We start from the raw sequence: 24,922 nt of genomic DNA on the forward strand, positions 1-24,922 counted from the left end.
GTTCTAAAGAAAACATTTGAATGTAATGTTTACCGAACATTTTAAGGATGTTTTCTCATTTAAAAAAATTTTCCTATAACGTTATATGAAAACTAAGATATAACATTTTAACTGCAACATTCAAAAGATGTTTTGGGAATGTTTCTGAAATAACAAGTTGTACTATGATCTCAAAATATCATTGTCCCTATGTTTCATTATAACGAAAGAAGAACGTTCTCTCTGTCACGTTAGGAAAACGTTTTGAGGATATCATTGAGAGATGAGATGTTGAATGTTCTTTATAAAACGTTATTTTAATGTGACGAGTTAACAAAATTATAACATTTTATTTGCAACATTTTGAGCATATTTTGGGAATGTTGTTAAAGTTAAAGTTGTACAATGATCTCAATATAACATTGTCCCAATGTTTCATAAAAACAAAAGAGGAACATTCTCTCTGTCACGTTAGGAAAATGTTTTGAGGATATCATTGAGAGATGAGATGTTGAATGTTCTTTATAAAACGTTATTTTAATGTGACGAGTTAACACAATTACAACATTTTACTTGCAACATTTTGAGCATATTTTGGGAATGTTGTTAAAGTTAAAGTTTGGACAATGATCTTAAAATAACATTGTCCCAATGTTTCATGATAACAAAAGAAGAGCATTCTACTTGCAACATTTTGAGGATATTTTGAGAATGTTATTAAAGTTAAAGTTTGTACAATGATCTCAATATAACATTGTCCCAATGTTTCATAAAACCAAAATAAGAGCATTCTCTCTGTCACATTAGGAAAATGTTTTGAGGATATCATTGAGAGATGAGATGTTGAATGTTCTTTATAAAACGTTCTTTTAATGTGACGAGTTAACACAATTAGAACATTTTATTTGCAACATTTTGAGCATATTTTGGGAATGTTGTTTAAGTTAAAGTTTGTACAATGATCTCAAAATAACGTTTGTCTTAATGTTTTGTCATAACAAAAGAAGAACGTTCTCTCTGTCACATTAGGAAAATGTTTTGAGGATATCATTGAGAGATGAGATGTTTATTGTTCTTTATAAAATGTTCTTCTAATGTGACGAGTTAACACAATTAGAACATTCTACTTGCAACATTTTGAGCATATTTTGGGAATGTTGCTAAAGTTAAAGTTTGTACAATGATCTCAATATAACATTGTCCCAATGTTTCATGATAACAAAAGAAGAACATTCTACTTGCAACATTTTGAGGATATTTTGGGAATGTTGTTAAAAAAAATCTTGTAATGTGACGTGTTAACAAAACTAGAACATTTTAAATGTAACATTAAGCAATTAAACTACACAATTATTGTTAAATTGAGCTTGCTGGTCAGACAGCAGGCCAACAGGGTTCACGATGGAACATATGGTGCATTTAAGTCCTCCTGGGAAGTTTGTATTCATGAGGTTTTACAATTTTGTTTAATGTTTTAAATTAATGAAGCCACTGTAAACTTTATCATCACATATTATACTGTTACATATTAATGCTATCATATTTTGTGCAGGCATTAGCTTACTTCATTGTCACTGCTAAATACCTAAGTATAGTGGTATCCCACAATGTTTCCCACTGACACACCCCTAACTCTTCAAGATCAGGGTTAAAGAAAATCCTGAGCTTCCTACTCATATTCTCATCATTGTGGTGGCGTTCAACTTGTAAATACGATCTTTATGACATGACTTGAATGCAATAGCTCTAGCTTAATTAGGGACAATCCATACAAACACTCTTTGCTAAAATACATTACAGACTGTCACAGTAAGAAGTTATTCGTCCTGTATCAACGCTAAAGGCCTAACCACTGCAGTCAACACCTTGGAGTATCCATGCTGTTAAATAAAAGTCTGTAGACAAGGGTTAGGGTTAGGGTTAACCTTAACCCTTAATTTCTAACCCAGACCCGGTTTCACAGAGTTTAGATTAAGCCAGGATTAGGCCTTAGTGCATTTAATTAGCTTTTAAAAATGTGCCTTAGAAAAAAGAAAAAGAAACATTACTGGTGTGCATCTTGAGACAAAACAATGGCACTGACATATTTTAAGATATGTCAGTGCAAGTTGCTTTCAGGTAAACCAGCTCAAACGTGCATTTTAGTCTGGGACTACAGGCTTAAACCTTGCCTGTGAAACCTGGGGTATATGTTGCAACTTGTATAGAATTATGCCAATGTTACCAAAGTGTTGTGTTGGACAGAGGATTAACCCTAAACCAACAGGTTGTGTAACTGTGCCACACAGGGTGAAAAGCAAGTTGACATTATTAGGCATAAGAGTGTTTCTAAAGGAAAGGTCAATATTTTGTTAAAGTGCAAAAGGATCCTTATGGGTCACATGAATGTAACTCTTATGTTACCATGATACCAATCCATTAGTTTTTCATGTAGGTAGGTATACAGAATTGTATATGAATAGCCTACATATGCAATGTTTGCTCTGTTTAATATATAATATGTTTGCTCTTTTAAACTGCTGTTTGGCAGAGCAGTGGTAAATATATGTTGTTATACATGGTATATATTATTTGTGTAATTTATTATTATTATTTATATGTTATTGTAAGTTTATTTTTTATTTTTTCATGCACTGCAATGAAGACACCATTTAACCAATTGATTAAATATAACAGCCAGCTTACAAATACAACTAAATAAATAGCCGTGCACATTTTTTTCATATTCTTTCTTTTAAAACATGTAATCTTTTCCTGTAATTGCAATGTTACCACATTATTGGCTGTCTCTTCGAGTTGTTTTGAGCATGATTGGCTATTCAGACTGTCATCCAGGAATCTGGCCAATGGCAGCTATGCGCGCCTTTTACTGGTCAAGTTTGAAGTTTGAATATTCGTCTGTTAGAGTGAGAGTGTGTGTGTGTGCGCGCTGCTGCTGCTCGGGAGGATCTTCAGTACTAGCCTCCTTCGGTTCTGTGGCTTTTACATTGTTTAAAACATGGATTATTTTGCATCGTACTGTTACATTTTTATTTTGAGCGAGTTGCGGGATGTAAATGGACAACGAATTTTAACAACGTAGCCTACGTGTAACGGACATATTGCAATCTGCGGAAGGTAAATAACTTTATTTTATATAAAAATACATTCTGCTACATCAAAATATAGTGTGTTAAATTGAGAAGCTAATTTTAAATGCGACTAGAGCAATATCGATATTATGTCAATGTTTCAGGCTGCATGTGTAACCTTAGGCTAAATATTGTCAGCTAAGTTAGTTTTTGATAAAAATAAATAAAAATAAACCTCAGCATAGTCTGAGCTTTACAATGAGTGAACTGAGAACATTGTGTCTTTATACAGAGAGGAACTCGAACCACACTATGAAAGCTAGGCTTTTGAATGATCGCGGGATATCGGCCTAACGTTACCGTCAAAATGATGAGTCATCATCATAATATGTTTTTGAGCTGGTGAGTAAAAATTTGCAAGCTTTTTATGTCTCTTTTAGTAAGTAAATACAAATAGCTAATAATATTGCTGTATGTGTGTGTTTCCCATCCAGGAATTTTGGGAATAAATTATCCAGCCACATGATCTTCAGTTGCGGTGAGTATTGTCATAGTAAAATACACGTGAAATAGAGGCAGAACATGTAAACTCTGCTCAAAGGCACACTGGTCCAAACCCTCCAGTCAAAATTGTACCTGTCTTCTTGATATGAGTTTTTATGGGCCTAGCTGACCCAAACATAAATGTCCTTTCAAAATGAAATTATTTTCAAACCTGTATGACTTCTGTGAAACACAAGAATGTTGGGAATAAAACAACATTGGAACCCATTTTATGGAAACAAATGTTCCCAATGTTTCATGATAACAAAAGAAGAACATTCTACTTGCAACATTTTGAGCATATTTTGGGAATGTTGCTAAAGTTAAAGTTGTACAATGATCTCAATATAACATTGTCCCAATGTTTCATGATAACAAAAGAAGAACATTCTCTCTGTCACGTTAGGGAAATGTTTTGAGGATATCATTGAGAGATGAGATGTTGAATGTTCTTCATAAAACGTTCTTCTAATGTGACAAGTTAACACAATTAGAACATTTTACTTGCAACATTTTGAAAAAATTAAATAAAATAAACCTCAGCATAGGAGCTTTACAATGAGGGAACTGAGAACATTGTGTCTTTATACATAACATAAATGTCCTTTCAAAATGAAATTATTTTCAAACCTGTATGACTTACTTCTCTGAAACACAAGAATGTTGGGAATTAAACAACATTGGAACCCATTTTATGAAAAAAAAACAAAAAAAAACAGTGAAGTCATTTCTCAAGATATCTTAATTAAGGTTATACAAAATAAATTCATACAGTTTTGGAACAACATGGAGTACCGGTAAATAACGATAGAGAGTCTATTTTTTGGATGAGCTGTTCTTTTTAGGACATGTTCCCAGGGTCCTTTGCTAAATTAACCATGGTTTTTATTATAGTAAAGTGTAGAAACAATATTTTTATGGTGGATTGATTACAATAATTTATTACCATTTAGTTAGTGTTGCAAAACCATGGTTAATGTTAGTAAGGGTTCTCCAGATTTATATAGCCTAACACAGATCAATAGTCTGTTAACACACATTAACACACTTTTTACATTTTCTTAAGATCAAGCATTGGACCAATGTTTACGGAGCAGAACAGGCACCAACAGAGAAACAAGTCCATCACTAGTAAGTATCCACTGCATTTTATAAAACCGTAGTCAATTTTAAACGCACAATGCACTCCAAAATAAAAATGATCTATTTTTTTCTCCCTCGTGCCAGATTTATATCTGTCCCAGATTTATATCTGACTTTCTTTCCACAGAGATTTTTAGAAAAATGATCATTAAAGAGAATCATATAAAGAGAAATGTGGGAGGAGCTTGAATTTATTGCCTAGCCCTGTTTGTTTGAACCGCGAGAGCCGTCAAAGCTTATGCTACTCCTATGTCATGCACCGACAAGAGCCTTTTATAGTCAACACGTCGGACGCAAGCAACTTGCAGTTTTGCCCCCACCAACAACGCATAGTATTGCATACAACGGTGCGTCGCGTATCAAAAACTGGGACGACACATTTTTCTACTCATAGACGCATATGGCGGCCGAAGTGTAGTGATGCGTTGCCTTGCAGGCGCATATGCGTATCGATGCGTTGACTAACTCTTTGGGCGTAATTTGACTTGCATATGGCTGTCTGCTGGAAGCTAGTTATTTAAGTCGATAAAATTATAAATATGGTAGGGCTGGGGGAATTAACACGTTAATCTTCGCGATTAATTTGAGATGCTTAACGAGTTTATAAAAAAAATGCAATTAACGCAGCACTTTTTTTGCCTTCCTGTTGCGGAAAAGGCTGCAAAATATGCCGTCCCGCCCCTCCGTGTTTGGCGATCAGGTTTTATTCTCGCGCAGCTTTCATGACCGGGTCTTTTCCGCTCCGCGCTCTACATTCCGTGTTTGTGTGTCGGCGCACTGACACACACACACAACACTGAGCAAACATTGAGCTCTTTGCTCAATGTTCTGCTCCGTGTTTGCGCTGCGCGTTCTGCTCTGTCGTTAACGGCCCAAACGCTCCAATCATGTACCAATCATGCACTGGAAAAGCAAAGTCAAATAACGTGAAATTTCTCAGTAGTAGACTTCTGTGAAATAGCCCTACTGAGCTGGTATAGTCATGCTGACAACAATGGTAAAATTACCTGCTCTGATCACATGCTCTTGTAATAATAGCTTTGTAGGACTATGTTTTATTTTGATAATTAGAAAAAAAAAATTATAATAATAAATTGTTAAATTTATTATGTTGATTGATTATTGAAAATAATAATATATTGATATATTGATGTTTAATATTATTTTAATACAGGGCTATTTTCTGTTCCTTTTTTTCCTTTTTGTTGTTTAATTAGGTTAATCTAAGTTTAAATATTGATGATTACAAGCTTGGGGGAAATGCAATTAATTGCATTTAATTACAGCAAATTGTGTAATTAATCAGTTACTTTTTTTAATCGATTCCCAGCCCTAAAATATAAAATATGGATATGTTTCTTACACAAACGCATCACTTCGCTTCACCTTTCGCCTTTATTAACCTGCCAGAGCCGTGTGGAGTACTTTTATCATGGATGGATGCATTTTTATGGACTTGTTAAAAAAATCCCACAGGGAGCTACAGAATAAGAAATCTTTGAAGTCCACTTTTTTACTGTCTGTTTCCATCAGTAAAATTACAGTTGTTTTTTTTCTCTCAGAATTGTGAGGCAAGAACACACAATTGCAAGAAAATATCAGAATTGTGAGCTGTCTTTTTTACTCCCCTCAGAATTCACCCTTCGAGGGAGTTTGATTGACAGGTATTTTTTACATTTTTATTTTACCAAAAATATTTTTTTCTAAAAAAATTACACAAATTAAACGTTGAGACTTTGTTTCAACTTTCATATCAAAAGTAACCTGCTCTGTCTTGTCTCTGCGTTTAAACGTTTCAGCGTTTTTTCTGTGATCCGCAATGTATTTTTCATTGCGTGACAACATGATGTGTGGCGTGAGAGCGCCATGGCTTGTTGGACATAGCAACAGTAACTAAAGGGGGCGGGTCTTTGCAAATTGCATTAACCATGGCTGCCTGTTAATTATCACTGGACTACTTCGCTCTCGCATCTCCCAAAAGTAAATTTTTTTTTGTTTTCTTGATTCCATTTGAATGGTTTAATTAAATTGCTATAACCAATTATTTAAAATGTAATGATTTAAGCAAAACGTTCTTCAAAGGTTAAACCAAACTTTTATTTGACGGATTGCCGTGTAGACCTTTGAGTTTCTCTGTGTTTTATGATATGATGATAGTTTTTCTCAAATGAAGCTAAAATGCTGCTGAAGTGACTCTCAGAGCAGCTGTATTGATGAAGTGCATTAATGTTCTCATATAGAAACGACAGCAAAAAAAAAATAAGCCAGAATTGCTTTTTTTTCTCAGGTTTTACTAATTTATCCTGTGATTCTGACTTTCAAGCGGCCAATTGCGAGTTTATATCTCGCACTTCTGAGAAAAAAAAAGTTTGAATTGTGATTCGCAATTACCTTTTTTAAAAATTGTATTCCATGGCGGAAACAAGCTTTCATATGCACAGACAGTAGCTCACATTTAACATGCAGATTGTGCGCACACAGAAACCTACTGGAGCACAAAAAGTTAGTGTCAACACTGTCCTGTGATTTCTCAATAAGAAACAGAAGTTATAGCATATTTTTCTTTCTGCTTTTGAAGTAACTAAAACTTACAGCTTAGCTAATAGCAAAGAGACGATTCACAGGTATGATTAAATCACACTAGAAATTGTTCTATCTCAAATGCAGTACTACTTTATCTGTATCTGATTTAAAACAAGCAGAAATCTGTAAGAAATGTAACAATCCATAGACAATATAACTGATGAAAATAAGCTGTTACATCAGAGCAAAAGCATCGTGGGCAGTGTTGTGACATGCTGCAGCTGTGCTCAAGGCTACCTGAGTTCGAGGTTCACACTTCTCAAGCCAAGTTTGTAGTTTGTTAAAATAATTTAGCCTCTAGTTGTGTTATTAAAGGGATACTCCACTTTTTTTGGAAATAGGCTCATTTTACAACTCCCCCAGAGTTAAACAGTTGAGTTTTACCGTTTTCGAATCCATTCAGCCGAGTTTCTGATATTTGGAAGAATATCAGTAACCAGACAGTTTCTGGTCTCATTGACTTCCATAGTAGGAAAAAATATATACTATGGAAGTCAATGAGACCAGAAACTGTCTGGTTACTGACATTCTTCTAAATATCAGAAACTCGGCTGAATGGATTCGAAAACGGTAAAACTCAACTGTTTAACTCTGGGGGAGTTGTAAAATGAGCCTATTTCCAAAAAAAAGTGGAGTATCCCTTTAACATGTATATAATGGATTAAGTATATGTTTTAAATTACAGAAACAAAATAGATACTCATAAGGTATCATATTTATACTTTTAAATAAACTAATCTAATTAATTTCTGATTAATAATTAGGCTGGCTAATTTTGAAAGTTTTCAAAGTCAATATTGCTTGTGATCTTAATATGTAATATGTATTTGTATTATTTTTGTTTACACTGTTGCATGATCTTCTTTTATAGGCTATGAGGAAAAACTCTACCATGCACACAGAGAATGGAGCTCAATTCTGCTAACTGGGATAGCAGCTGAAAAAGAAGAGAAGAACAGTAGAACACCTATTAATGCAGATGACTTTATTCTTTTTCTGCAAGAACCAAGACAACCAAAGACTGATGATGAGCGCTCTGAGCAAACAGCAGTCAAGACGTGTGATTGCACATTGGACTTTACTGAGTTCTTCATTTAATGTTGGGCATCTACTGTACGCAGAACTTCTAATAATTTATGTGAATGCCATTCATAAACCTGTTAGATTTTTGTTTTATTTTAGAGATTAATACAATTGTATGTTTTAACAATGTTATAGCTAAGCATTTTTTATGTTTAAGAGAACATTTTGGGAACAAAAATAAAACTTCCCACTAAAAAATTTATAAGAATGTTAAGTAGTATTTTTAAGAGTATTTTTAGAGAATGTTATCCTAACTTTTAGAAGAACGTTCTAAGAATAAAAATAAAACTTCCTGCTTAAAACTTTATAAGAATAAAGGGATAATGTTCTAAAAATGTTATGATTAAACATTTATAGAAGGTCATCATCACAAAACATTTTTAGAGTGTTCTTAGAGAATGTTATCCTACCTTTTAGGAGAAATAATGTTCTAACAATATTATTATTAAACATTTTTATAATGTTGTAAAAAAAAATGTTATCTGAACTTTTAAAAGAACATTCTGGGAACAAAAATAAAAACACCCCCTGAAAACTTTCTAAGAACGTTATAGAATAATGTTGTAAGAATGGTACACCTATACATTTTAATAATGTTTTTAAATAATGTTATCCGAACATTTAAAAGAACATTCTGGGAACAAAAATAAAACTATCCGCTTACAACATTATAAGAACGTTAGAGAATAATGTTATAAGAATGTTATTACTAAACATTTTAATAATGTTTTTAGAAAATGTTCTCTAAACATTTAAAAAAACATTCTGGGAACAAAAATAAAACTACCCGCTGAAAACGTTCTATGAACATTAGAGAATAATGTTATAAGAACGTTATTACTAAACATTTTAATAATGTTTTTAAAAAAATGTTATCCGAACATTTATAAGAACATTCTGGGAACAAAAATAAAACTACACGCTAAAAACATTATAAGAACGTCAGAGAATAATGTTATAAAAATGTTACTACTAAACATTTTAATAATGTTTTTAGAAAATGTTCTCTGAACATTTAAAAAAACATTCTGGGAACACAAATAAAACTAGCCGCTGAAAACGTTCTGAGAAAATTAGAGAATAATGTTAAAAGAATGTTACTACTAAACATTTTAATAATGTTTTTAAAGAATGTTCTCCAAACTTTTAAAAGAACATTCTGGGAACAAAACTAAAACTAGCCGCTGAAAACTTTCTAAGAACGTTAGAGAATAATGTTAAAAGAATGTTACTACTAAACATTTTAATAATGTTTTTAAAGAATGTTCTCCAAACTTTTAAAAGAACATTCTGAGAACAAAACTAAAACTAGCCGCTGAAAACATTTATAGAACAATACATGCTAATGTTCTTAGAACATTTTTAGAACAAAAAATTTCTAGCTGGGCAGTGGGTTTATAATAGAGATAGAGAATTGTGCGCTGAATTGAAATGCTTCTCGGTGGATCGCGCAGCTCGGTGTAATGTTCGCGTGATCGAGATCAGCCCGCAGCTGCTTTGGCCGCGATCGCTTTTTTGGGGGGCTGAGCTGATAATGCTCTGCGCTGCTCAGATCAAACAAGTTTTGTTCCGCTTTTTGAGCGTTTGCCATTTGATGTTTCTCATACGAGTATAATAAATACTTATTTATATGCTTCTATCTAACGTCTTTGCTGTTGGTTTCTTTCTCCTCTTCCACTTCTTCTTCTCCTTACTTTGCGGCCACGGCCAGTGCGGCCGGCCCGCCGGCCGTCCTGGAGTACCGGCCGTTCTGTGATTCTCCAGATCACACAGATGGCCAGTCCGCCCCTGACACCACTGCATCCCACGCTTTACACCACTGCATCCACCGCTTTACACCACTGCATCCCACGCTTTACACCACTGCATCCGTGCCTGAGTTGCTGTTGTTCCCAATTGCTTCCACTTTGTTATAATACCACTAACAGTTGACCATGGAATATTTAGTAGCAAGGAAATTTCACAAATGGACATATTTCACAGGTGGCAATAATGGTACCACACTTGAATTCACTGAGCTCCTGAGAGCGACCCATTCTTTCACAAATGTGTGTAGAAGCAGTCTGCATGCCAAGGTGCTTGATTTTACACAATTGTGGCCATGGAAGTGATTGGAACACCTGAATTCAATGATTTGGAGGGGTGTCCCAATACTTTTGGCAATATAGTTTAGCTCTTTTGTTTTTGCAATGAAGTAAGTCATCAGCTCAGTACTGCCACTGCCAAGATGGGTGAAGGCCGAAGAAGAAGAAGGCCGAAGGCAATACTGAATCTCATGAAATGGTCAAACAACTTATCGCCCTGAATGCTCTTTAATACAGTCTTACCATTGTACACAGCAATCTGCCACAGTGACAGCAGCTTTTGTGTCACTTCAGTAATTTGTCCAGCAGACATTCACACATTGCACATTGCTTTCTTTTCTTATTCACTCTGTGATCTTTTTTTTTTTTTTTAACCGACACGCAGGTTTATTGCATGTAGTCTATTGGAAATTGGTAAATCATGCTCAATGGGAGCTTCAAAAAATGAAAAGGCATTGAAAAGGCCTCATTGTCCTGCCGTCTTGCCATTTCAGCATGGTATGTCGGCCTATAATTTGTTTTATCGTACCCATAATATCATGAGTGCAGCTTTATCTTGTTTTACCATTGCCCTTGGGAATGTGTCACAGACAACGCATCACAATTTTGATTAGTTTCCCTTCAAATCAGTTCCTGAATGTATCCATAAGGCTTAACAAAATCCAAGGATCAAGTGTCAGTGTCGCAGGAAAGACTCTGATGAGTGTCAGGTACAGAGATTGGTCATAGATGTGCCCTGATGCTTTTGAAAATCGGCAGCTCATCTATATTAAATGATACCTCTAGTGTTGTTATTCTCCCTGTTATCTCCCTCAGGTAGTGCTGAAGCTGCTCTACTACCTTAAAATAAACACACTCCACAGTGGTGCTGGAAGAGATCAGGCAGTGGTGTTCAACGGACAATGTTTAATCACAACAAAAAATCTTTCTTATAGGACAGACTGACAGATAGATGTAGACCTTTAAGAAACAGAAATTATAAAATGTGTTGTGATTGGTTAGCTGGCCCAGTGTGTTGTGATTGACAGAGCTTAGCGCGTGTTCGGGAAATGTCCTGCCCCTCCATAACAGTGAGTTCTCCATAAAATGTGCAGATAAACGTTATTATTATGCATTTTATTTATAGGCGCCTTTCTTGACACTCAAAGTCACCATACATCATCAACAAGACAATGACAATATTTAAGTAAAAACAATGAAATAAAATACAACTAAAAAAGACAATGCATTTGTGGTCAGAGGGAGTAAGCTATTCTAAACAGATGGGTTTTGAGTTTGGATTTAAACTGTGAGAGGGAATCAGTATTACTGAGGTCCGGTGGAAGCGAGTTCCAGAGCTGAGGAGCAGAGCAGCTGAAAGCTTTGCTCCCCATAGTAACAAGGCGGACACGGGGGATAGTGAAATGGATGGAAGAAGAGGATCTGAGAGTGCGAGCGGGTGTGGGTATATGGAGGAGGTCAAAAAGATATGAAGGGGTGAGATTATGAATGACTTTAAAAGTGAGGAGAAGTATTTTATAGTTGATACGGTAAGTAATGGGGAGCCAATGGAGCTGTTGTAAGATGGGTGTGATGTGATGAATATAGGGGGTACGAGTGACAATACGGGCAGCTGAGTTTTGGACAAGTTGTAGTTTATGGAGGGTTTTATGCGGGAGGCCAAACAAAAGGGAATGCAGTAATCTAAACGAGAGGTAACTAAGCTGTGAACAAGAATGGCAGTGGAGTGAGGCGTGAGGAAATGACGTAGACGGTTGATGTTTCGAAGATGGTAGTAAGCAGACCGGGTAATTAACATGAGAGGGAGAAGAAAGGGTGCTATCGAAGATGACACCCAGACTCTTAACCTGAGGGGAGGGGGAGATGAAGGAGCTTTCAATGGGAATAGAAAAATTATGGAGTTTGTTTAATGTTTTATTGCTATTTAATTTGAGGAAGTTTGAAGTGAAGAAGGATTTTATGTCAGAAGACAATTGGTAGTGGAAGTGGAAGTTTTGAATTAGGTTTGGTTGAAAGATAGAGCTGGGTGTCTTCTGCGTAGCAGTGGAAGTAAATCTGATATTTACGGAAGATGTAACCAAGGGGGAGAAGATAAATAATGAACAGCAGGGGCCCCAGGACAGAGCCCTGGTGTACTCCTGTGATGACAGGGACTGAATGGGAGGTGAATGATTTTAACTGAATGAACTGAGTGCGGCCTGAGAGATATGAATAAAACCGGTTAAGAGGTGTTACTAATACCAAGAGAGGAGAGTCTGTCTAGAAGAATGGAGTGTGAAATTGTATCTAAGGCCGCACTCAAATCAAGCAGAAGGAGAATGGATAGTAAACCAGAGTCAGCAGCTAGGAGAAGGTCATTAGTGATTTTAAGGAGTGCTGTTTCTGTGATATGAAGAGGACGGAAACCAGACTGGAACTGTTCAAATAAATTATTATAGGAGAGATAAGAATGGAGTTGAGCAGCAGCTATTTTTTCAAGAATTTTGGAGATTAATGGAAGATTTGAAATAGGACGAAAATTGGAGTGACAGCAGCTGTTTTAAGAGAAGAAGGAAGAATTCCAGTGGTAAGAGAAGAGTGAATGATGTCTGTAATGAGAGGGGACAGAAAAGGGACAGTGGCCTTTACAAGAACAGTAGGAAGAGGGTCTAAAATGCAGGTTGAAGATTTGGATTTTTGAATGAGTTTGGAAATTTCATTTACTGAGGGTAAGGTAAATGCTGAGAGTAAATGGGTGGGAGAAAAAGAAACTGAGATAGGTGAGTTCGGAGAAGAAGTAAACATAAGTTGCTGGTGGATGTGTTCAGTTTTTAAAGAGAAAAATGCTAATATAGTATTACAAAAATCAGAAGAGTAGAAGTGAGGAGGAAGTGGATCCAGAGGTGTTGTGAATATTGTAATGAGGGAAAAAAGGGCCTTTGAATTTCCCTCACTTGAACTGATTAAACCAGAATAGTATGTGGATTTAGCTTTAGAAATACAATCTTTGTAAAGAATTACGTGGTTTGAATATATGTCCTTGTGCACGGTGAGACTGATTATCCTGTAAAGTCTTTCGAGTGGTTGTCCTTTTGTTTTTAATTCTCCACGAGTGGGAGTAAACCAAGGTGCAGAGACAGAGACAGTCCTGGTCTTGAGTGGAGCAAGGTTATTAAGGAGGTTATGAAGGTTATTGTTGTAGTGAGAGAGCAGTTCATCTGGGGTAGAAAAACTGTCGGCACTGGGAAGGCTAGAGAGGATAAATTGCCCAAGTTGATATCCTTAATATTTCGGAATGTTATAGTACGTGGGAGATTAGATTTGGAGAGTGAAAGATTAACACTGAACGAGAGCAGCATATGGTCAGAAAAAGGGAAAGAATCGGCTTTACAGTTAACAGGTGTAACACCTGAACAGCAGATTAAATCCAAAATATGTCCTTTAATGTGTGTGGGAAAGTTGGTGTTATAATAATAAGTTTTGACAGTCTTAGAAAGGTCAAACAAATGAGTTTTGGGAACATGGAAAAAACAGCGTCTCTTTGACAGAGACAACACTGTCTTCTCTAATACAGCTACTCCAGGCCTCCTTACTTTTTTTTTTTGCTTGTGTATTCTGTGGTCGGAGATTATTTAAATTAGTAACATTATGACTTCATAAAGCCCGGAAAAATCCTGTTGTAGTCCAAACGAGCCGCTCGTCGTAGTTTTTTGAAAAGTGGATTCTGTTAAATAAAATATCTCCCTTTGGAGTGACTGAGGTTTGCAACCTTGAAGATCTTTTTAACGCTACACACTAACTAATAGGACCCCTTTAAAACTGTTTAACATAGTTTTTGTCTACTTTTCATTGACTAAGATGATCTTTAGAAAAACACACTACAGTAAAGTTGCATAACAAATGCACACATTTTTCCCAAAATGGAAATACTCCACAATATTGGTTTCTCCACACAATGATTTGATTTTGAGCTGGGACACACCATGCTCGTTCTCACTGGCTCTACTCCTTGACTCTAACGTCTTATGAAGTGGATTGGGCTCTATAATACTCCTATAGGGGAAAGAAAGAAAACTGGACACTGGCCCAGTTTAACCCACACTGCTCTCCTTCACAAAATCAATTGATTTACTGAGACACACAAGCCTAACAAAACTGTGTTAAACAAAACCCCAAAATGTGAACTGTATACAAAATAAAAGCTCTCTCCGAATGGTAACAAATGAGTTAGTTCTGCATAACAAATGCTACTAATGAAGCTTCTTTATGCAAACAACACATTTCAAGATGGAGCTTGATTATATCACGCACAAAAAAACAGCAGCCTTCTGCAGAAATCATCCCATACTTAAAAGTCCCAGAAAACAACCTCCCACCGTCAAAATTCTTGTAATCAGGATGTGCATAAAACACTAACACTGTCATCATGCAAAACGGATAAGACGACAACATTGTCAGCAGTTTTGCATCCAGCGGTTAATTTGCCATCTGCTCCTCCTGAAGGGTGATAATTACCTAGAAATAGGATGAGATGGGCTGTTTTTCAGAGTAAGAATGAGGCAATATATATGCATAGAAACCCTGCGAAGCTCTTTGAAGGTGTTTAAGACTTTCGTTAAGCCTGTTGTTGTGTCCTAAAAACATGCTGATAAAAGAGTGTCTGCTGGTTTACGGCTCTTTTATGCGTCTCATCTTGGTTGGTGTGTTTGCAGGTGGATTGTTTGTTGCGGTTAGTAGTACTGTCGCATTTACCGCACGTGACTCGAAAGTTTTATGGATGCTCCAATATGTTTTATTGGATAATTAGCAACTCCTCAAAACTGTTGTGGTACAATTTTCAACAGTATTCTGATATTTCTTCCAAGTAACATTCAAATCGAACACATTTCGATATTGTAGGTGTTCAACAAGTAGGGGCGAGCGGGGCACATTTATTCATATTTTAAGGTGACGTATTTACATTGTACTTACTCGTAATATTAATTAGCTACATCACTGTAAAAAATGTTACTGCTATTTACTTAAAAAAATTATGGTAACAATATTACACATAATATTTTTGAGTAGTTAAAGCTTGATTTCATTCATGGAATCTACCTGAATAAATCAAGTAAAATGCCCTTATTTATTTAGTCTATGACACACAATTTTTTAGTGAAAAGTATTTTTTATTCTCAAAATTGTGTGAAGTCAAGTGAATGGATATGCCCTGTTTATATTTAACTTTGAGATATATTGTTTTTTATAAAAAGACTGTATACTGCTAGAACAGCACAAAATCAAACTTGCTACTGCACTATCATTAGCAGAGTTATTGCTACATGTATATAACAATATGCTTCATAATATTAAATAAATGCAGTTATTCACAACCTAACCATAAGCCCTACTCTTCTGCACAATGGTAACGATCAAAACTTTAACATAATAGAAACTCTTTCAAATGTCAAACATACCTGAACATTAAACATTAACAGATGTTTCCCTTTACTCAAAAACACATGAAATAACACTTCATTTCAAGATTTACTCTCCATTTCCAGCCATGTGCAAAGCATGCTGGGAACAAACAATGGTGTCTCTAAATAAAACCACATAAATGAGCTAATTCTCTTAAAATAAATAGCCCATTTTCCTTAATTTTATGAGGTTTATCCGTTCCTCAATTCAAGCCTTAAAATTGTGTTTGTTTCCTTAAAAAAAAATAGGAAAATGCATCTCTTGGTGTTATTAGTGAAATTTTCTCAATATTTTCAATAAAACACTGAACCACAATTTTCTTAATAAAATATACATAATATTTTTAATGATCACCTCAATTTTTTTAATGAAAATTACAAGACTCATGATTCATTTTTTACAGTGATGTACTAGAGTTATGGTTTGGTTTAGGGTTAGTTATTTGTAATTAGGGGAGAGCGGGGCACAACCTCACACTTTTACTCTCTCAGTTTGTGTAAATCCACTTAGGGTTCAGAGTATTTATTTTTCCACACATTAATTTCACACACGTCTAGTATTATGTGGTTTTGTTTTATTAATACACTGTATACTTTTTTCTTGATTTACCTTGAAAGAATGGAAGTGAAATGTGACAACATGCCCCATAGGTGAGGTACACTATAACATGGCCATATGACAGATTAAAATGTTATCTGATGATCTAATCAAGATCAACACAAACTAAAATATTTTGTCAATGCAATACAATTATTAACTTTTTCATATAAAATAATGGCATTTTTTAATAATTAGGGTGAATACTGGCAAAGTGGGACAATGGGTAAAGTGGGACAGTTAAGCTTCTTAATTTCTATCTTTACATGTAAATGATTCCATTACTAAAAATCAACACTGAGCTCATCATAAGCAAGTATGTGATAAAAAAATATAGATTCTGTGGCTATGACATCACTTCCGGGGGTGTGGCACACCATATTCAACAACCTTACAGTGAACCGTGATGGTAAAGTAAAATGACATAGCATTCTGAGGTGAATAATGTTAAGGTTATAAAAATTAAAATTGTTATATATTTTGTTATAGGATGTAATGGTGAATCAGAATTTGTAAAAATTACAATCATATGAATCTTTTTTGTTTGTTTTTTATGTGATTTTGACACTGTCCCAGTTTGCCAATAGCGTATTGTTAAACTGGGACAGGGTATTACTGGCAAACTGGGACAGCCATTTAAGTCATTCTAATGGGGGAATTGAGTTCCCTTTTTGTATGCCCCTCATACCCCTTTAGTTAGCTAGCTAGTTATTTCAACAAAGATTGTAAACTGATTTTAAAAAACAATGCCAATTCCCCCCCCCCCCCCCCCCCCCCCAAAAAGAAAGAAAGATGGAGGATACAAGCTTGGATGGCTGGGACATTTGCAAAAAAAAAAAAATCACCAAAAAGTAATGAAACTTAGCCTGTGTGGAATAAAATTAGCCTATAAGAAGAAATGTTTATGAAGATTTCTATTTTTTAAATTGACATGAAATAAACTAAACCCAATACAAAATATTGTGGACAGGCGAGGGAGGGAGGGAGGGAGGGAGGGAGGGGTGGAACGAATCTGCTGTACCTGCACCCCTCCTTAAAAAAAGTGATTTTTATTATTGTTGTTGTTGTTGTTTATATTGTTATTGTGTATTTAATTCATTGGGACTACATTTGAATAACAATTTAATGTGTTTGAAGTGTCCCAGTTTGCCAATAAAGGTGTCCCAGTTTGACAGTAGCACCTGGAAAAATGTGGTTTGGGGTCCATGTGTGTTTGAGGAAGAGTCATCCATCCTGTGTTTAATTTTTCTTTCTTTTTTATTCTGTATAGTAGATTAGAGCTCTTATTAAGCTATTTAGAATAGTATCGTATGAGGGGCTAAGACATTTGGATCATAATAAAACATTATGCAGAAGGTAAATTATCAGAAAGTGTCCCACTTTACCACTATTCACCCTAATACAACGTTTTTTTTTTTTTTTTTTTACATTGACTCTAGAGTCTTTATTCACCGTTTCCTCATGGTTTCTCAATAGAATTAATAAAAGTATAGAATAGAATATCATATTTCTAATAGGAGCTCATTGTAACGCAGAGTGACAACATGCCCCGCCTGCACAACTGGAGTTTAAACCCGGCGAGTGTTTTCTGCTGGTCAGATCAGCATTAAACTGTATAAGATTAAAATAATATCAGATTTGTCTCATTGTATATAAACACAAAAAAATAGAGATGAAAAATTACCATAAGTAAGAAATGTACTTTTGCTATGGATAAATAAATGTGATATCCTCCGAAGAGTTCTGAATTATGGTGCATTTTTTCTCTATATAGTGTTGATATGGCAACTAGTAAACACACTCAGTTTTGTCATGCTGGCACGTGTGAAAAGTTTTAAACCATGTGTGTTGCAACAAGCCCTGTGTTAGTTTTTCACCCCTAACACTGTGTTTTCAGGACTCTCAAAGGCGGGAAAGAGATCGAGTTACGTGATAAATGTCCTGATACAAGAAGTCTTGTGGTTTCTGTTAAAGGAGTTGATGGAGAGACACCTCATGTCACGCTCTAGGATCGCACCCAGCCTTTGAGGAGAGACTGTCTAAGAGGAGCTCGTCTTGGGTCAAAGGTCCCGGTGCAAAGCTGTCATGGCGGATGCGCTCTTGAAACGGTGTGTGTTGGTCATCTGGTCTGTCTAATGGCACATAATCCTGTTTGTGTTCATAGCTTTCATTGGCTCAGTGATTTCACATGCGGATGGAGTCTGACAGTACTGAGACAGTGGTCTACATCAGTACATCAGTAGATTTAGCAGTGCATGTTCTCGTCAGCTGTTGTGTCTGTGTGTGTTCAGTGCAGGGCCAGCTCTCCTGAATCGTGGAGCACACTTGCTCTCGCATCAGAGACTCATGGCTGAAGAGCTGCACTTTCATCATGGCTGAAGAGCTGCACTTTCAGGTGCTGTTCAGGTGTTCAGTTCAAGTTTGAGGAAGCACACGTAGTTAAGAAGTAGTTACTCAAGGCTCAGGTACACCTAATGTTCTGCGTTCAGCTCCATTTTGCACACACTCAAGTCTCAACACCTCAGATCATTCACAAATGCAGTGTTGATCATTGTTCTGAATCCCATCCAGACGATTCTTGACAAAACATGATTTTCTCAGTTTTTTCCCCAAAAATGTTTATTTAAAAAAACAAAAACAAAAAACAAATTAAGCTACAATAGTTTTTTTTTTCTTTTTCTTGATATATTGACTGTTTACATATTCAGACAACAAAAATATTCTGGTGGCAATGAAAGTTTTGTGAATATGATAATTAAAACTAATGCTGATGGAGAAAAAGCAAATTATTTCCACAATGTAACTAAATGTAATTCTTAATTTGTAAAAAAAAAAAAAAAAAAGTTTTGTCCCTTCACGTCATGTGCCGTAGTTAATCACTAGTTTGAATATGACGTAGATAGAATATGTAGGGTCTGATTTGTCCGTTTTAAACACTGCCATTTAATGTGAAGAATAAAAAAAAAAAAATGCAACACTTTACAATAAGGTTCATTAGTTAATATTAGTAAATGTATTTACTAACATGAACTAACTATGAGCAACACATTTGTTACAGTATTTATTAATTTTTGTTAATGTTAATTAAATCCAGCTGTTCATTGTTTGTTCATGTTAGTTCACAGTGCATTAACTAATGCTAACACATACAACCTTTGATTTTAATAATGTATTAGTAAATGTTGAAATTAATATTAACTAAGATTAATTAATGCTGTAGAAGTATTGTTCATTATTAGTTCATGTTAACTAATGTAGTTAACTAATGTTGGCTAATGAACCTTATTGTAAAGTGCTACCAAAAGAATATTATAAAAAAACTGGACAAAACAAGTAGCCTACATAGAATGTAATAGAAAATCATTACAATATTAAAATATCAATATTAAAACCTTCTGGATATGTAAATTTTTTAAAATAAATGTCATGTCCTTTTCTGGCTAATGTCTATCCTGGTTGACACCAGACTCTTCTCAGTCGTAACTGGGTCTGGGAAAGCTTCATTCACAGCCCATTTCCAAAGGGGCGTCACCAACGGATGTCGCTCAAATGCCTCTGGGCGCAATTGGATAGACCTAAACCAATCAGAGCGATCGTCATCGTGTAAAGCCCGCCTCAACGTTTGTGATTGGTGCCAAGATTTGGAAAGATTGGAAATGGGCTTGAATGGGCTCTTGGCCAGTCTGACTTGCAGAGCAAATCTAAATTTGCCGGAAGTTCGTCTGGGTTTTCCCAGGCTAGCTAATGTCTTCATAATGAGGAACATGCAAGAGATCAGTTTCTTTGTGTTTAAGCTTTTGAGCTTAACTACTGTTATAGTCTACTGATATAGTCATCATTCTGGAACTTTTAATATCTCTAAAGTTGTGGTCATATTTACCATTGTTCGGCAAGTTTTCACAGCCAAAATACAGTAATTTCATATATGAATATGAATCCATGCGATTGCGAATTTCATGTGAGAGTGAAAGATTGGGTTCAAATTGGTCACGTGATTTTGGCAGGTTGACGAACAGAGAGCGAGTGTGAGATGCACCTTTTTTTCCAGCAAAATTTCACTAATGCGACGGCATCTTTACAAGGCAAAAGCAGCCGTCAAATACACCAGCTATTCATTCCATACCAGATTTAGACAGATGAAGAAAGTGTTTTTCCCTCTGAAATGCATCACATCTGTGATGGGATGTGATGTGAATGGGCTACGAATGGAGTTTTATGCTGACTTGACAATATATAAAAAAAATGCACCGATATGAAAAATGTGGCCAAAAACAATAACCGATAATTCTTTATATTTGAAAGCCGATAACCGATATATTGGCCGATAAATCTAAATCCAAACTTTTATATAATTTTTGAGAGCCTGATTACAAAAAAGTCTCACCATTAAAAGTCTCATGTCCCAAAAAGTATAATGTTCTCATGATAACTGTATGCAGCCGATATGACAGACTTGCGCTGCACATGTTGCACTGAACTGTGTTTTCCTTTTTTTTTCAAGTGATTTCAATCATATTTCAAGCAATTCAAAACCATCATGTTGAGCATCTGAAGTGTCTCCATAATCCATTATTTATTGGCTTTAATATATCAGCCAAATTTTCTTATCGGGCCGATAACATTAAAAATGAACATATATCGGCCAATACCAATATGGTGGCCGATATATTGTGCATCCCTAAAAACAATACAAAACTTGCAAATAACTAATCATTCAAGTTTTTCTTTTCATTTGTCATACTTCTAACAAAATCACTTTGCTCGTTTAACGCCGCACTGAATGAGAATGATACATCTGCAAACGAGAAAAAATTCTCACATTTATTCAATATCAAACAACAGTTGAATGTACATCTGCAATGGGCTCTTAGAAAAGACTGAAATGAATATCAGCAGTGTTACATCACACCTACTTCCATTCCAACCCTTTTCATTTCCATACTTCATACAATAAATTATTTAGTGCCAAATAATGAGATATGTTGTTCTTAAGACACATGAATGTTATGATCCCTGACAAAGTCAAAGCATTTTTTTTGTTTTTTTTTTTAAGTAAAAGAAATTACATATTAGTCTAATTCAGTCCAAATCTGTGCAAGACACAGCTTCCGTTAAGCTAAAAAAATAAGGAAGCTTCTTTTTTTTTGTACATATATGTTGGCAAAATACAATTTTCATGGTAAAATCCATAACTGAACACATCAGTCACAAGTGGAGATGTGGTGATCATGGGTCTTTACACTTGGTACTGCAAAATATATTTTCTTTAGTTGTCATTCGTACAACAGTTCTTTGTGCAATACAGAAAATATAAGGCCTGAGTCTGGGATATTAATTCTTTTAATTTTCTCTCTCTCTCTCTCCGTTCATTCTGGATTTCCAAAGAAGGGAAAATTCACCTGCAAACTGACTAGGGAGAGTTTTCAAAATTCTACAAAAATCAGACATCGGCATGTTTCTTTTTTTTTTTTTTACATGATACTGTACAAAGCTTTTGGCAGACGTGGACGAAGCCAGTCTTGACACTTTCTGCTCGAGTTTGACCAGACCGTCAGTTCTGGTACAAAAAAACAAAACACAAGTGAGAAAGAGTCATTGTGCCGTTGACGAGTCTCTCTTCCTGTCGTTAGCGTCTGACTGACAGGGGTGTGTTTCCCGTACAACAACGTAACTCGCTGCTTTACTATCATAGCTGAAGAAATCAACTAGCGAGTCACGACTGTTTCCCGAAACCATATTGTCGCGAATTTGTCGTTCAACCATGTTAATGACGTCACGCAGGTGTTGGTTTTAATAAATCTGTTTGAGATCAAATTACTGCAAGATGTTTTGTATAAATTACGGACGTGACATCTGAGGACTATTCCTCAGTTATTCCGCTTTATTTCCAGATTCAATCATAGACTCGTTCTTACGCACTAGAGCAGGGGTGCCCAACCCTGCTCCTGCCGATCGACTGGCAGGTGTGTTTGATTAAAGGCAGGTGTGTTTGATTAGGGTTGGAGATGAACTGTGCGGGACAGTCGATCGGCAGGAGCAGGGTTGGGCACCCCTGCACTAGTTCGCACATGCGCACTCTTCAAAAACGACGCTTTAAATCTCTTGACAAACTAAAAGACGTAAATGACACTTGTATGTATTCTAAATAAAGACACAGATTGCTCTGAATGTCTGATTGCTTATTTGGCTCAAGATAAGGATTCATGAAAACTAGAAACTCTGCTTCTAACCACAGGTCGAGATCTGTCGTTCCAAACACACAACTCTGCGATGCTGTTTGCGAATGTTCGTTAGAACGATGGTTTCGGGAAACACCGACTCCTCGAACTGCTGATAACGACAGAACTTGCGAGCACAGTTGGCTAACGATGCTTTCGGGAAACGCACCCCGGAACGAGAGGAAAAGGGCTATTCTTGTCTCAGAGGCTGGTGATTAGCTGCATCTGTCCATCGCTCGCGGGTTCGCCACAGCCCTCGCTAGCGCCTCCTCGGCTGATCTGATAGTAGGAGAGCGCTCGAGTCCCGTCTCCCAGGTCAGGTAAGCTCTTGTAACAGTGTTCCTCGAGTTCACTTTGAGCGGGGGAACCGTCGTCCCGTCCGCTGACGAGGTCTGGGGATTCGGGAGCCGAGGACGACGGAGAGTCTCTGAGATCAGGCGTGCTTGTGTACAACGAGTCCCTGTGATTCGGCGAGGGCGCGTCGTCTTCCTCTCTTCGCTCTTCTTCTTCTTCTTCTCCTTCAGACTCTCTGCTGTCCTTCTGTGGCCTGACGGCCCGCTGAGACGCCTTCTGAGCGCAGTAAAGCAGTGAATGAGTTCGCTGGGGCAGGAGCGGGGCGTCGAGGGCGTCCCGGTCGTTGGGGTGGAGGAGGAGGAGCTCCAGCGTTTGGCTGGCGGAGGCCGGGAGGGCGGGGGTGTCGGCATCAGCGACTGTGACCTCGACCTCGTTCCCGCTTGTGTTCCCGACACCCCCGTCTCCGCTCACGCCGGTGTCCTGTGGAGCCGGGTCTCGGGGTTGGGTTTTGGAGCAGGTTTGGTTTTGCGGGAGCCTGCGAGGCCTCAGGTTGTTGTGGACCAGCTCTGAGATGATCTTCTTCTCCAGGGCGGCGTCGTCCAGGCATGCGGTCGGGCAGCTCAACGCGGGGTCCTCGTACTCTTCCTCCCGCCGGGAGTAAGTGGTGGTGAAGTTGTCGCTCAGAGGGAGTGTGTCCATGGTGCTGACATCACGGCTGTTGGTCAGTGAAGGCTGGCCTGGAACGATCAACAGACATGGCATTACTATTAAGGACATGATATTTGTCATCACATTCATTACATGCCAAATGCAACTAAAAATAACTCATTAAAAACTAAAATGACAGATCAAAGAGGACCTATTATGCATGTTCATCTGTCTTTAGACTGTAATATTGCCGTTTAATCATGAAAAAGCTCAGCAAAGGTTCAAAGTCTCTCCAGCAGGAGTTCTTCTCTATATCAGTGTCAGTGTTTCTGACCTCCTGAAACGCCTCCATTGTAGTCATTGAGTTTCTTCCGGGAACGAACACGTCACAATATTCCTCATTATAATAATTAATACGCAGAATAAAGGGGCGGGGCCTGGTTGAGTTAGTTAGTAGTGTGTTGAAACCAAGCGGCAACATCCCGGTCTCTCTCTTGAAACCGACACGGAAGTGACTTAAACTGCACTTCATCGACTGGCCACTAGAGACAGGCTCCAAAAGAGAGTCAATCCCATAGACACCCATGTTTAAATCCCCAACTTTACAACAGAAACATTTTTATGTTTACAGCATGGTGCAAAAAGTGGTTTTGGTCTATATAGCTAATTTTGCCCTTCATGACTCATTTTTTTTATAACTTAAGCGTTTAAATTATATTGAGCCTTAAAGTTCTGCATAATTAAGGGCGTGGCCACTTGATTGACAGGTGCATTGCCACTGATGTCACTACTAGCCGTTTGTCTGCTGTCTGTTAGCATCACGTCACCGCGTCTTAGCCCATTTTCGGTCATCCGGAAGTGACGCGCTGCCAAGATGGCGACGGCCGGCTCCGCCCACTTCTCTTCAGAAACACACGGGTGACGTCCATTGATTTATACAGTCTATGTTTGAAACGTATGGTAAGGGGCGGGACATTTCCCAAACACGCCAGAAGCGCTCGACCAATCACAACACACTGCTCCAGCCGACCAATCAGAGCACAGTGTGCTTTACAGAAGGAGGGGCTTCATAGAGACAGGAACTAAACAGAGCGTTACTGACAGACTGGGAAGAGAGGAGCTGCAACAATGGAGGATATGAGGAAAATCATCAACATTCAAGTATAATAGGTCCTCTTTGAAAGAGCAGAGATGCATGTCACTAGACAGAAACTGTTCAAACAAAGCGTTCCAGAAACTG

The 24,922-nt window shown here is 36.9% G+C and overlaps 3 protein-coding genes and 1 long non-coding RNA gene across 10 annotated transcripts in view; 2 read left to right on the forward strand and 2 right to left on the reverse strand.

Annotated features, from left to right (window-relative positions):
* LOC311291359 (uncharacterized protein) overlaps positions 1-24,922 on the forward strand; it is a 796,365-nt gene that overhangs the window by 307,272 nt on the left and 464,171 nt on the right. The gene's annotated exons all lie outside the window — the stretch shown is intronic.
* Positions 1-24,922, reverse strand: part of LOC311291423 (uncharacterized protein) — a gene marked incomplete at its 5' end in the record, with an annotated part of 543,326 nt that overhangs the window by 210,662 nt on the left and 307,742 nt on the right. The window lies entirely within an intron of this gene.
* Positions 2,621-9,779, forward strand: LOC311291361. Its single transcript, XR_014627546.1, has 5 exons — positions 2,621-3,096; positions 3,343-3,452; positions 3,545-3,588; positions 4,660-4,724; positions 8,191-9,779. It is a non-coding gene; the product is annotated as an uncharacterized lncRNA (long non-coding RNA).
* adgrl2b.1 (adhesion G protein-coupled receptor L2b, tandem duplicate 1) overlaps positions 21,319-24,922 on the reverse strand; it is a 123,633-nt gene continuing 120,029 nt past the window's right edge. For 5 of the 7 annotated variants that reach the window (XM_084410302.1, XM_084410300.1, XM_084410301.1 and 2 more), the window contains one exon: positions 21,319-23,771. In XM_084410302.1, coding sequence (XP_084266428.1) covers positions 22,942-23,771 — 830 coding nt within the window. In that variant the 3' untranslated portion in view covers positions 21,319-22,941. The remainder of the gene's footprint in view (positions 23,772-24,922) is intronic. The other 2 variants (XM_084410305.1, XM_084410304.1) reach the window with 2 other exon arrangements.

The sequence above is a fragment of the Rutilus rutilus genome, assembly GCF_951802725.1.
Source record: "Rutilus rutilus genome assembly, chromosome: 6".
NCBI classification, from domain to species: Eukaryota; Metazoa; Chordata; class Actinopteri; order Cypriniformes; family Leuciscidae; genus Rutilus; species Rutilus rutilus.